Genomic DNA, 14625 nt, shown 5'->3' with positions numbered 1-14625 from the left:
CTATAATGACAGAGAAGCCCCAAAGTGCAGTGGAACCAGGGATATCCGCGGAGAGGGGTAGTTTCCTGCCCGCCCACCAGAGATCCCAAGGCTGTGCTGGAGATGCTGCCCTGACAGGTGGAGTCGTGGAGAGGCACCTCGCAAGTCCTCAAACGCCTCCCCCTTGATTTAGCTCCTCTAGCTAAAGATATGCATTCCTTTGGGTTTCAGGTTTTTCTTCCCTAAAAAGAGAATCCCCAAACTGGACAAGCAGGTTACATTGACACAATAGCGTGAATGAATTCGCTGGTCGCCCTTTGGATTCTCATTTTCGAATCTTGAAGAAAGAGAGGTGGTGGGAGGAGGGCGCTTGAAACTTCTGGCCATGCCAGTTCAGATCCATCCTAGCTATGACGGAGCGGGAAGTGGATAAAGAGGACCCCAAGTCAGAGGAGGCGCTCTGAGAGCACCAAGCGCCTGGGGAGGCCATCCGCAGGTGGGCGCGGGGCCTGGATTCCACAGAGGGGCGGAGTCCCTCAGTCAGGCCTGGCTGCAATCACACCAGAGCGCCAGCCCCCTTCAGCATCCCTGAGTCCCAGAGGAGATCCCCGAAGCGCTGGAAAAGCCGTTCCGCTCAAGGCTTCTGGTGCCGGGTCGGCGGCGACTGGGGGAGCTCAGTTGGGAGACCGTACCGCACCCACTGCGGACCTCCTGGGCCCTACATAGCAGGCGGGTCATGCAGGGCGGCGGGAGGAGGGGCGTGGGAGGGCCAATGCCGCCGAGTCCCTGCTACTGAGCCAGCAGGAGCGCCCCGCAGCCCTCCCGGGATACGGTTGACACGCTCGTCCCGGGCCCGGGCGCCTTCCTGCCGGGAGCCGGGACTGGCCGCAGCAGGCGCTGTCCGGGCCCGTGGGCGGGGTTTGGTGAGGGGCGGAGCCAGGCCCGCTGCCGGTGTCAGGTTGCTCCGGTAACGGTGACGTTTCACGGCGTGGGCGGGGCCAGCACGCAGGTTGCATATTTTAGGAAGTGAGGAGGAGGCGCGGGCTGGAGCTGCGGCGGGGTCTGGGGCGCAGAGCAGCGGCGGGAGGAGGCGGACACGTGGCAGCAGCAGCGGTAGCAGCCCCGGCGGCGGCAGCAACAGCGGCGGCGGCATCGGCCAGAGCCGCCGGCCGCCCTCCCTCCCTCCCGCCCCGCGGCAGCCCTAGCTCCCTCCACTCGGCTCCCCCGGCCCCGCTCGCTCGGCCGGGAGCTGCTCTCTGCTTTTCTCTCTGATTCTCCAGCGACAGGACCCGGCGCCGGGCACCGAGCACCGCCACCATGGGGAAGGGGGTGAGTGTCCGGCGCTCCCGAAGAGGGGGCGCGGGGAGCCCTCGAGGGGAAGAGGAGGAAGTCGGGAGGGCGGCCGCGGCCAGCGGGAGGCTGCGGAGGAGGAAGCGGCGCGGCGCGGAGCGGAGTGGGCTGGCAAAGCCGCGCGGCTTAAAAGACGACGCACTTTGGAAATGGAGGGAGCGCAGTAACGGGGGGCGGGGGAAGGGAGCGCCGAGGGGCTGGAGCGCAGCATTGCTTGGCGGCGGGTGAGCGGACCCCGGGCGGGGGCTGCGCGCCCCTGAAGCCGAGCGGGCCGGGGGCTTGGAGAGGCGGTGCTTGGGAAGCCGCGGGGCCGGGAGGAGGGGGGCGAGCTGCAGCGGGGCGGCCCCGGGACCGAGCCGGCATCCCTGAGCCCGGCTCCCCTCCCCGCGCCCGCCGTCACCTCCTTCTCTCTCCTTCCTTTTCCCTCCGCCCTCCGTGCCCTGAGGAAAGGCGCGCTCCTCCCCTTCCCCTGGGGCGCTCTGCCGGGGCTCCTCCCGGGCCTCCGTTCCCGCCGCGGCCCCGGCGGGGGCAGCCTTCGGGTTCGGGGCTCCTTCTCCTGGAGGCGCTGGGGCTTAGCTGGCTCCGCGCAGAGGCGGCCGCCCTCCCCCAAGAAAAAAACTGGCTTCTCCTGAGTGCGGAGCCGGCTGAGCGGGCTGGTGCCAGAAAGGGTGTGTCTTCACTGCCCTAAGATGGCCTTTAAGGTATACTTTTGAGGGTTTTATTGGGCCGCTTTCCGTAAACACAGGATGCACCGATGGCAACTGGAGTTGTCATCCGACGGTGGGGAGAGGTGTGCAGATTTGTTTTGAAGGGACGAGCCCTGAAGGATAGGCAGACCCATCAGGGCCTCAGGGTACATACAATAAACCCGAAAAAGGACTGGAGGCTGCAGGCAAACAGTAGTAGGAATGCTCTGCCAGTTTCCAGCGTCGCGGAAGCACCAAAGGGCGGTTCCTGAAGGAAACGAGGGGTCTTGGGGCTGGAGAGCGGCGCGGAGCGTGGTGGGAATATCATCACAACGCCCCTTTTCTGCATTTCTGAAGCGAAGAGTTGAGTACCCGTAGCTATTGCAGGAGACTGGGTCCCGGACCCCAAAGGAGCCAAAGTCCAGTTGAGAAAAATTTACATAAAATAACCTCGGAATTCATGGGGTGAAAGTGACCATGTCATGAGAATACAAACGGGAGAATACACTCCGTTTCCTCCAGGGTTTAGCACAGTGCAGACACTGAGTAGGTCTTTGAAGGTCCTGAGGCTTCTGGGTGTAGACAGAGTGACAGGAGCAGAGGGAGGCTGCACTCCTTTGGGACTCTAAATGAGTTTTGAAGGAGATAATTGAAAGGCTTGGACCTGGTGGGGAGAACAGGCACAAGTGGAAATGCACAACTCGCCTCACTTTTAAAAGCATACAGCGTGGAGGGCCGGTTCAGGTCAAGTGGCATCAGAGAGCAGAGCCGAGTGCAGGGCGTCTCCATTCCCCTGATGGAGACTGGGTTAGTAGCCTGTGCTTTTACCACACCATCAAACCCTTGGTCATTTCTGTAAACAAGCACTTTAAAGCTCATTGTTTGTCTCTCCTCCCTTAAAAAAAAGAAAAAGAAAAGAAAAAAGTTTACTTCCTGAGCTAATTTGGGGGGGGGGTTAGAGATCACAGATGTGTGCCCCAGGCCTAGGAAGGTGAAGTGACTTGCTCAAGGTCAAACGGTTAACTAGTGACAGACCAGGCGTCCCTGATTCTTGAACAGCCTGTGGCCTCAAGCCTGAACATACATTTACTCTTTGAGTTCTTTATACAGAACTCAAAACTTATTCTTCAGATGAAACTGGGGTATTTGTAATGTTGAATTAATAGGCCATGGAGATGGTTTGGGCAACTAAGTTATGTCCATGTATCTGGATGTCTTTTTTTCTAACCACACACAGGCACACATGCACAGTAGTGATGCGGTAGTAACCCACCTGAACAGTTAGTAGAGCTTAAACCCAGATGTCTTACAACAAAATGTATAGTGGCTAGCAAACACAAGATTAAATTACAGCTGCGAACACTGGGATAATGAGCTGCTTGGCTGCTGGGTGGTAGTTAGCGTTTTGAGCATTCTGATACATTGAACATTAGTTTACTTGTGTGTTTGTCCTCAGTGACTTATTGTGATCGTCCAAATGTTCAGAAGAATATTTCATGTTGGGATTTTTCCACATGGGGATTAAAATGTGGGTGGAGTGGTGACTAAAGCCCTGCTGATAATTGGTTAACCAGGAAGCCTGTGCCGGCAGCTAATTTTTTAAGGTCATTGTAAATTTCTTCCCCTCCTCTCCTCAGTACCCTTTGTGGCCTAGCTTTTGATGATATTTCAGGTGGTTTTATATGTCCTTGAAAGTCTAGTTCCTAAGCATTTGGTAAGAAAATGAAAGAACAGCTCTTGCTGAATCATTCCTGGATGAAATAGGATTTTGTCCCTTTTTTTCTTACTGGGTTTTATTGCCAATGACTCGGCTTAAACCTTCAGCTAGGCCTACCACCCGCAACTGTTTCACTCACCAAAGGTACACACCATAACTGCTGAGAAATGTGGGAAAGTTTATTTTCTCAAGTGTGTAAAAGATGAGGAGAGGGGGTCTCACCAGGTCCTTCACTACATTCTGGATTTAGTTTGAATATTAGTTACCTAAAAGATAAATCATAGCTTATGAGTAGTGATTTAAGGAGGGGCAGGGAAAAAAGGTTCCAGTGAAGGTGGCAGTGGGGGATGCACATGTCAGCAGAAATCCTGGTTGTATGGTAATGTTATCAGCTGCCCTTTTGGAGCTCAGCTTGAAAGTGTGACTAAAGCTCCTCTGGCTGCTATAAAGCTAGTACTTTAGACTTAAAGCATTGTAAGGCAGAGGCCTCCGAGTGGAAAGTTGCCCGGGCCTGGCTGGGAACTAGTGGAGCAGTTACAGGAAGAACTAGTGCCTAGAGCTGGGGGTTGGAGAGAGCACTTGTGCCTCACCCTTTGCCTATCAGTTGTTCAGTGTGTAACAGTTCCCTGCTTCTTGGGTTCTTTCTGTACCCTTTTATAAGGGTGTATCCCCTTTTGGTAACTTACTGTTTGTTAATTTGTAGTGTTCCCTGCCAGTAAGCTTGTAACACTCTAGTGACTCACCTGCAGGTGGGAGGGTAGGAAAGGGGGAGGCCTGCCTCCTAAACCTGGGAAGATGGGGAGAGAGTGGTAAACCTGAGAGCCCAAAAAAAGAAACCAAAAAAAAAAAAAGATGCCTTTAAAAATCCAGTTAGATGTTTGTCCAGATGAGGGCTAACACTTAAAATATACAGATTTCTGGGAACGTTATTCCTAAATTGCATTTAAAAATAAAAGTGAATTCAACATTTTATAGCACAATAGACTTGGCACTTATCCATGCTCCATTCCAGTACCCTCAGTCATTGTTTTCTGATTATTTTAGCAACATACGAACAGATAAGTGACTTTCTATTCAAATCAGGCTATGTTCTTTTAAATATATCTAAACTTAAGAATAAGAAAGGCTTTAACTGAAATAGCTTTGAAGGATTTTGTATGGTAAAGTAAAATTAGTTTCTTCACTCAAAAACAAACAGGTTTAAAAAATAAAATAAAAGCCCTGAAGCTTCGGTTTCTCATCTGGCTCTTGGATAGAATGCTCATCCTGAGGATCAAGTGAAATAATCTACGTTGTGTTTATGGAAGGAGTGCCGTGCCAGCCTGAGTTGTGGCTACTGTTATTGGGCTTACATAGGTACAGTAATTAGAGCCAAGAGAAGATCAAATCTTTACAGACTGGGTTTGCTCTTCGTCAGTAAGTCATTAGCCCTTTCAAAATTAGAGAGCAGTTTTTTCCTTCACCCTGAGAACATACTAAGATTTGAAAATAATGAGAAATAATGTTAATTGCCCATCATAGGAAAGTCAAGTAGAGGTGTCAGTTGACATTACTGCAACTGTTATCTTTGCTCAACAAGCAAATCTCTTGTTTAATAGCATCTTTCTGTCTACTTTCACTTTTCAGGTGAAGGACTTTGTTTGCAGTTGATGATCATTTTTACGTTTTCCAAGTCTTGCAAAATAAAATGGGCTTTTCGGCCTTCTGTGATGGGAGGGAGCCTGAACATTTGTGCTGTGCTGACTTCTTCTAGCTGCCCAGGGCTCTCTGCCAGCCAACAGGCTAGAAGAAGAAACCCGAGTGTCAGATCAGATGGGCTCACAGTAATCAGAGTGGCTGGGTTTGGACGACAAAACACCAGGCAAAATGTTTCCCATCCCTGCCAGAGCTGTCCAATTCTAGATTACACTGAAAGTACATGTCTAGTACATGATAATGTGCAGTAGAGAGAACTGTAAAACCTACTCACTCATTTTTAAAACTCTCCTTCATTTATATATTTTGGAGGAAGGATATGGAACCTAGTCAGGTCTGAACTTTCTCACGTTGCTATGAATTGAGTGTATGAGAGGAAGTGTGTATTCTTTGGCTGGAGTCAGAGAGAGACTGTTCTTTGCATATGACTCACCTCATTAGTTGTGCTGAAATCTGTTGTCAGGAATCCACAAGAAGTTCTTCGTATTTATTTGGTGTTTGGGATGGCAGATTGTGTTAGGAAAGAAGTACCCTTTACCCTATACTTTCTCTTTGGTTTGGTGTTTTTTGGGTCCTGAGCAAAGGGATTTTTCACCAATAGACCTCATTCCTTAGTTCCTTTGTGACTTTACAGTGAATCTCTTTATCTGGTTTTAGACTTCACTCACTAGTTCCTTTGTGACTTATGTTGAAATATATCTGCACGTGATCTCTTTCTGGTTTTATTCAAACCCTATTTAGTAATGACTATTGGCTGTCTCGGTGATTTGATAAGTTGATTCATGGTAGCTTGTGCTTTGTCCTTGGGACTTGTATTGTTTGGGGGCCTGATAATCAGTGTAAGATTTTGTGACTCAGTGGGCCTTGCTGTGTGGATCAGTGAGCTGTGATTTCTCTTTCTAGTCTGTTACCAGGTAGGGGCAGGTCCCTAATGCACTTTGGGGGTTATCCTCTTGTGTGTTTCTTTTATCTTCCATGTAATGCTTCCATGGCACCGTATTTGTTTTATTATTTCAATTCATGTGACATTTCTTTAGGGCCTTGGACAGCCTTTATCCTTTTCAGCCTGGCAGTCATTTTCCTTCCTAGCCTAAGCTTCAGGGTACTAATTGAGGAGTGATCAGGACTTACTGGGAATTGTTCTGGTCCTCTCATAACGCATATGCTGATTATTAATCAGTTGTCTCAAACCAGAGCACTCTGGTAAAATGAAAAAAGGAGGTAAGGTGGTCAGCAAATAGGGAGAGTTAAGGAATAAGCAGAAAGTTTTAACCTTTCATAACCCATGTGCCTAATGTAGAGGTAGAATATTCCATTGAAGAAACTGAAGTTTTTTTCTGATTCTTAATAACTGTAAAAACAAAAGTATATCTAAACTGCACTGATTCTTTACACCTTTTAGAATTTTTATTTTTTGAATGATCATGGATGTATACTACTGCAGGTAGGGTAGGCTGTCAGGCTCATTAAGAATTGACATGCAGGCAGATTGGGGAGGAAGGTCAAGTCATTTTCTTTTGGGTTGAGGGAACTTGCTGGCTAGATCTGTCACTGTTCTTTGACCCTTGCTGGCTGATGGGCTGCCCAAGTTTGGATATACTAAACTGGGTTCACAAAGGGACCTACTGCTTTGGCCTTGGTAAATTATATTCTCCATCATGCTTATTTGGGTGGGCAAGAGAAGGAATGTGAAGGCATGGTGGCCCCTCAGGCTCACCTTCTCTTCCTCTGCAGAGAACTGCTGCTCCTGCAGTGATGTGCTGCTGCTGGGACTGGATAGCAGCCATGGTACTATGACAGTGTCCTCCCTCAACCCCGGCCATCCCTTAGCCCTCCACTCCCTGGCTACACAATTCCATGCACATAAACTAAACTACTTAGTCATTTAGGAGCAAATGGAGATGTAATAAACTGGGCCAGATCATTTTTTTGACTGTTATTTTCTTTAAGTTTTCACTGATAAGACCAAATGAAAAATAATGCCAAAGGAGTTTTTTCTTCAATGGTTTGAAAAGAATTTTTGTAGAAAGTGAAAAATGGCAGTAATGTATATGTTAATTAAGACCAAGTTATAATAATAGCCTTTGTGTAGTGCTTTGAGAATACTTTTACATACACAATGGTGTTGGATGATTTAAAAATGTATCCGTCCAGGAAAAGAAAGCACCCCTCCCCCATACCTTTTATATTAAGGGTAGCCCAGACTTGGCAGCCTCTAGGGAACCAGCAGGGTCAGAGTCCATCACACAACTTCCCTGCTAAAGTGGTATTTGCCACATCGTGTCCAGAGGTGCCGTTTCTACAGTCTTCTTGGCAACTCTGAAATGGGCTGCATTTGGGGCACTTCCTTTTGCTGTCCTGGCCCTTCTTGCCAGTCAAAAGCTTTTGTTTGTGAGCTTTGGAAATAGTCCAGTTTTTAGGTGTTTTATTTTTCAGAGTTGATGGTTTCTTGACTAATCAGACTATGAAAATGCCTTCTTTAGGTTCTTTAATAGTTATACCAAGTATTACTCCAATTTTAGGGATGAGGAAACTGAGGTCGACAGGCAAAGGTCATGTAGCCAGCATGTGGCAACACTAGAATAAATTGGCAGACTCAACACCATTAGCAGACTTGTCTGAAGGGATTGGGGGGGGGGGTCTTGAACTTTCAAGTACCCTCTAGACTTTTTCAGCAGGAATTTCAGAAGTCTGAAGAATTCTGAGCTCCCTGCTGGCCACGGGACATTGTGCTGATGTGGTGGGGAAAATGCAGGTTGAGAAAGCCTTCACATCCTGCCCTGTTGGAGGCTGGTGTTTGGGATGGGTATGAAGGCCTTTGGTGGTGGCTATAGCTTTTACAGACCTCAAGCGATACACCTCTGGGATGGAAGCTCCTGCTTATTTTGGGATAATTTCTACATCTGTCATATCTATCCCCAACCCTCTCCCTATTAAATGGCTAACTGCCAAAAAAGAGGAAGCAACATCTTTAGCTCTAGCAGGTCTTGGGGATGTCTCACTCATTGTGAGGACTGTGAGGATTCGGTGTATGCTTTTAAGTGAGTGAACCTTGTTACATGTTTTAACCTTGGTTCCTCCTGTCAAGAATTTTATCTTCTTATCTCTTGGGCACCTTTTCCCTCTACCCAGATCAAATAGCAAAATGCTTAGTTAATCTTTGAGAGGATAGAATCCATGGGAAGCACAGGATGAAATGATGACTCTGTGCTAAGCTGTGTCACCGTGGGTAAACCCCTGCCCTTGCTGTGACTTTCCACTTCCTAAATTAGAATGGAAGAGGGGGAAAAAACCATAACCCAACTTCATTTTTATGAGTGGCCCTTTAGAGAATGGTGTAATCCATTGAGTTTCCATTGTACCTTTCCTCAGAGATGCTCAAAGCGGTGGGGGTGCCCTTATATGGAACATGGTGAGAGTGAGGATTAATCACTCCCAGTCCTCTGGGAGGGTGGAAGTGACCTGAACTTTCTAACTGAAAAAGTAGAAGTGTGTGCCCAATGCCCAGATGAGCAGGAAGGTCACTGTAGTTGATCGAGGAAACGCCATATTTATCATTCACCCTTCCCATGACCTTTGTTTTTCCCAAATGCCTTAAAACATAATAAGGAAACATTGCCCTGATTCTACCACTGTTCATCTCACCCAGTGTGTACTCCCTGACTCTGAATTTTTGCAGCTTTGAGACTGTGGTAATTGAGACTGATAGGGACTTAAGTAATATTTGGTTCCCACCAGGGTAAGCTAATATTAAGTTATTATTTTACTTGTGGAGAAGAACTAAAATAAGCTGCCTGGTTCTTCTAGACACATATTGCCTAGTGAAAAAACTAAAATTTTGAAGAAAAAGCAGCTTCACTTGTTAATACTTAACTATGTCTCACCCACAAATGGCCTCATTTAAAACTTTGCCTTACCTAGCATGAATGGATAAAGAAAAGGGAGAGTTATCAGGGAATCTGGATTCCCAACTAACTTTAGCATTGATAGTGGTGAAGCTATGGGCAAGACATTTATTTTGTAAGTGGGGGTAAAACCTTGGAACGTGTTCAAAGCCTAGCTGCTCTAGTAATCCTCTCTCTTCTGGAGTAGAAGATATTGGAAGTCTGAGAATAAGCAAAGCATCCAGATGATGAAGCTGAGGGGTTATAACTATTTCATTTATTGAAATATATTTCAATGATATTCAACTTGCTCAGAGAGAATCTGTGAGCTGTATTTTAAAAATCAATACAGGCTGGGCGTGGTGGATCACGCCTGTAATCCCAGCACTTTGGGAGACCCAGGCGGGTGGATCACGAGGTCAGGAGTTCAAGAGCAGCCTTGCCAAGATGGTGAAACCCCGCCTCTACTAAAAATACAAAAATTACCCAGGCATGGTGGTAACAGCCTGTAATCCCAGCTACTCAGGAGGCTGAGGCAGGGAATTGCTTGAACCCATGGGCGGAGGTTGCAGTGAGCTAAGATCATGCCACTGCACTCTAGCCTGGGCGACAGAGTGAGACTCCATCCCCCCCCCCAAAAAAAAAGGAAATCAATACAGAGTGGTCACATAAATCTTTCAGAGATCCTTAGTCAATGTCTTTAAAATGGTTTTTAAGTGTTGTGCTTTCTCATTAAAGGTATGAAGGAAATACTACTTTAGCTGTGGTTCCTTTCTGGTAGATGACTTGCCTTTTCCTTTTTTTTATTTGTCCATTTGTATGTGTTACTATTTTGCATTTAAACTCTGGCACCAAGAGCTATACTGAAAGAGGCACCAACAAATGTGGTTGCTCCATAATGGAGAGAATGTCAAGAATGTTGACTATCTTTAGACCTGCTTCATTAATAGATAAGATAGAAACTAAAGAACCCACCCAGTTGGAAGAAGTTATTAGTCAAGTAGTGCTGCACACGTGACCACAGAAGTTAAAAAGGTAAATAATATGTCTCTACATGGGGGCCACACCAGTGAATTTGGAGAAGGATTTCTCCTTGGAGTCTTAAGAGCCTATTTTTAAATTTAAGTGAACACTGTCTTTTATTTGCAACTGTATTAGTTATGACTGAAACACACATAATACTTTTTGATTTTCTTTTTTCATTTCAGCACAATAAAATTACAGTCTGGACACGAGTTACTAATTATTGTTTTAGTAGCTGGTAATGCACTTAGGAAAGTTAGAAATGAGTAAGGAAGAACCACAAAATAATAGTAATAGCACCATATGTCATGCATTTTAAGAAAACTGCTAATGTCTACTTTTTGGCCTTAAGTTGTAGTTGTGGGAGGCTGCTTCAGGGGGAGGTGTCTGGAACAAGGGGCTCTTCTGCTCCTCTGAGCTTTGGAGCACCAAGTTCAGGCTTTGTGTAGATAAGCTCAAGGATTTTCAACAGGGGTGGGGGAGTGGAACAATCTAAATTTAAACTATAGAATCAACATTTTCTTTAAAAATTGTTCCAGTTTTCGAGAGGCGTAGGTGGATCCTGTGAATTATGTGATAATGCACACACTTTTCCTACATCCTGCTTATGTCAAAACATTTCCAGAGACTTTCATTTGGAGGTTTTATTTTCAGGCTACAGAATGGGGTGGGGGCTCCCTTTTTTTTTTAATCTCTTATGCAAAGAATTTTAAGGAGTCTTAGGCTGACTTTTTAATAGGAGAAGCTGGTAAAGGTGAGTGTTCTTATGTGAGCACTAAAGATACTTAAATTTGATACGTAATCATGTATTTGCAAAGCAAAGAATATAAATAATATAAAAGTACTAGCATTTAGATGTATTGTATCATTTAATCCTTAAAAACACAAAGTGAGGTTGGCAGTATTCTTTATCTCCACTCTATGGAAGAGGAAATTGAAATGTAGGAGTTAGTAACTTGACTAAGGATACATTGCTGGTAAGTGATAAAGCCCAGGATTTTAACTCAAGCCTGTCTGATTGAGAATGTGGACTCATAAGCACAATATTGCACTCTAAATTAATAATGTAAAGTTAGTTTCATTCTTTCAGTAGGGAAGATGGAAGGCTGCAGAATAGAGATTTTGATAGCAAAAATCTCATTAACCCCAAATGGAAGTGGTGCTGGCAGGGCCATTCTGAAGCCTACCGGTGGCTTCAGAGGTGTTAAGAGTTTCCCACTGGTCTTAATGCTCTTGGATGGAGAGAATGTATCTTGAGCCAATGTATTAATAGTAGATTGCTTTGCTTATGTAGTATGCAATATACGGGCATACATTTTCTTGACTATTATCTTAATGACTATTCCAAATTATGACTACCTTAAAAACTACCAAAATCCCCTGCTCCAGAATTTTCAGTTTCAGATGAGGTCATAATTCATAGCCTTACTTTTCCCATATTCTTCTACAGGTTGGACGTGATAAGTATGAGCCTGCAGCTGTTTCAGAACAAGGTGATAAAAAGGGCAAAAAGGGCAAAAAAGACAGGGACATGGATGAACTGAAGAAAGAAGTTTCTATGGTAAGTACTAGGAGGAATATTGTATTCCATCCTTATTAAAAATCATGGATTTTTTACAGGCCTCACTGTATTCTTCAGTCAAAAAACTGCTTTATATTAAAAGAGATCATAGCAGCTGTACAGATCTTATCTTGTCGTAGAGGTTAATATTGAACATTTTCTTTTTAAAAGCTGTTAGAGGGTAGGAAAAGTTAATGCAGTCACTCTGGCATAACCACAGATCAATAGAAGGAACTTAGGTTGATATCATGAGTCTTTGCTTTTCTCTGTATTATATCAAACATTGGGAAATTCAGCCTCTCCAGGCTATGGAAGCTTCCATCTACTTAACCTGTCTAGAATTGACCTGGTCATCAGAGAAGGCAGATAAGGTTTTACTAGAATCCTGAGAGCTGCTGGGTTTCTCTGAAGTGTTGCGGCAAGGAGTAATGGGCCACCGTCACTCAGCTTCAGCCATTCTCCAGTGAAGAGCTGTCAATGATAGCTGTGTAGGTTGTGAAGCCACGAAGCGATGGTGAAAGCGTACCAACTTCTGCACTGAAGAAAACATCTGCACTTCGTTTAATAAGCTTAATGATAGTAATGAGTAATGCTATTTTTTTGTCATTTTTTTATACTACACTGTTTATTTTCTTTGTTTCTGTTTTTTTTCCCTTAGGATGATCATAAACTTAGCCTTGATGAACTTCATCGTAAATATGGAACAGACTTGAGCCGGGTATGTTCTCGTTTGAAGGCTGTTGTACAAAATCCTAGTTTTCCATATTGTACTTTCCCCTGTATTACATACAGGTCTAACCTCAGGGGCTCTAGTAAGAAAACGACAGACACCATCTGCGTATCTACCATGTGACAGGCACAGAGCTTGGGCTTTTGTATGCTACTGTTTCTTTTCCCTGAAACTTTTTGAAAGTGGATGTTATTTTCTTCTCCCTATTTTATAGTAGTTGAGAGCCAGTAATGGGGAACACCAGGACTTGCAGTTGGCTTCAAAGCCATGCTTATGCCTTGACCTTTTGATGATAAATTTTCCCTTTATTTTTCTACATTTGTTAAATTCAGTTGAATATTTCACCTAGTTGAATCTTCAACAGTTCACATTTCTGTACTTTTCCCAGCTAGTCCATTGCAGTGTGTTATGGTTATACTATCATTTGTTTAGTTATTCCATCATTTATTTGTAAATTGTTTTGTGCAAAATTTAAAGAAACCTTTTCATAAAATACGCGTTATGTATCCTTGTTATCTAGAGGATTTTGACATTAAATGTGTAACAAATGTTATAAAAGTAAATAGTCTAGGCGTGTCTTATTTTCAGATAATCACTGAAAAGTCTGGAAATAACTTGAATAGCAAGCCAATATGTAGTATTTTTTCAGTAAGGCATCAAGAGCCATGGGTACTGTGGTGTTCTGATATATATTGTTTTTTGTCCACGGTTCCTGGTTCATAACTCCCTTAGCCCTTATTACAGTCTTTTGTTATAATGTTGGGTGTGTTAGACCTCAGTGTCAGGCTTCAAGAAACAGGATCTCTTTCCTGCCCTCCTTTCACCTGCCACAAGGCAGGACTCTAATCTTGTTCCACCTTTCTGATTTTCCAGGTAGATAGTGTTGGAATTGAACTGGAGGAAATCTTGGTGGTGGGGAGAAACTGCCACACCTTTGGTCACAGAAGTCATCTTCTGTGTTGATTGTTGTGGTGTAAGAGTAGAGAAGAGGCCGGGTGTGGTGGCTCATTCCTGTAATCTCAGCACTTTGGGAGGCGGAGGCTGGTGGATCACCTGAGGTCAGGAGTTTGAGACCAGCCTGACCAACATAGAGAAACTCCGTCTCTACTAAAAATACAAAATTAGCTGGGTGTGGTGGTGTGTGCCTGTAATCCCAGCTACTCGGGAGGCTGAGGCAGGAGAACTGCTCACACCTGGGAGGTGGAGGTTGCAGTGAGCCGAGGTTACGCCATTGCACTCCAGCCTGGACAACAAGAGTGGAACTCTGTCTCAAAAAAAAAAAAAAAGGAAAAAAGAAAAGAAAAGAAAAAAGAAAGAGTAGAGAAGAACGTGGTTTGAGAGCGTTTTTCTTGACACAGGCACTTTAAGCTCCAAGAGGAGGCCTCAACTCGACTCAGAACAACATGCCAATAGTGACTCTGCTCACTGTGTGCCAGGCAGTCTCTGTAGCCACTTCACATCTCACTTAAGTTTTTATTAGAGTCTTAATGAAGTGTGCTGTCTCCGACCTATGCCCATTACTCAAATGCTGTGGGTCTATTTCCTTACTTGTAAAATGAGGTTATTAATAATGCCTTAAAAAGGATTGTCATGAGAATTAAACAAGTTAATTAAAACACTGAATTCAGTTCTGGCATATAGATAGCACTCAAATGTTTGGTAACATGAGCACAAAATACAGATAAATAGATTCTTTAGACAAAAATATTTTATTTTTTTTGACTTGATATTTTGAGAGTATAAAAGTGATCATATTTTCCTCTCTTAATGAGAGCTTATATATAATTGCCTGCTGTCAGTGAATCTTGGGTTTAAGACCCATTAGAAAAATAGCAGGCTTTGGTAGAGTGGATTTTTCCAGTGAGTACTTTTCAGTCAACAGGTTTATTGGGAGTTGGCTAAAATGCACATGGAGGTGAGTCCTTGCCTGCCAGACAAGCAAAGAATCAAGCTGTATATTTAAAACTTGGCTGTTAACCCAACGGATTTCTACAGGAAGT

The 14625-nt window shown here is 44.8% G+C and overlaps 1 protein-coding gene across 3 annotated transcripts in view; it reads left to right on the top strand.

The window, feature by feature from the left end:
• The first annotated feature begins 763 nt into the window (after positions 1-763).
• The window catches only part of ATP1A1 (ATPase, Na+/K+ transporting, alpha 1 polypeptide), a 31767-nt gene continuing 17905 nt past the window's right edge, over positions 764-14625 (top strand). The window contains exons 1-3 of one of the 3 annotated variants that reach the window (XM_011933086.1): positions 764-1308; positions 11785-11895; positions 12554-12613. In XM_011933086.1, coding sequence (XP_011788476.1) covers positions 1297-1308; positions 11785-11895; positions 12554-12613 — 183 coding nt within the window. In that variant the 5' untranslated portion in view covers positions 764-1296. Of the gene's footprint in view, positions 1309-1660; positions 2031-11127; positions 11312-11784; positions 11896-12553; positions 12614-14625 lie in introns of those variants that run through there. The other 2 variants (XM_011933087.1, XM_011933089.1) reach the window with 2 other exon arrangements.

Source organism: Colobus angolensis, unplaced genomic scaffold, assembly GCF_000951035.1.
Source record: "Colobus angolensis palliatus isolate OR3802 unplaced genomic scaffold, Cang.pa_1.0 Scaffold124, whole genome shotgun sequence".
Lineage (NCBI taxonomy): Eukaryota > Metazoa > Chordata > Mammalia > Primates > Cercopithecidae > Colobus > Colobus angolensis.
The sequence above is the reverse complement of the archived record's forward strand: the minus strand, read 5'-3'. Positions and strand labels throughout refer to the sequence as shown.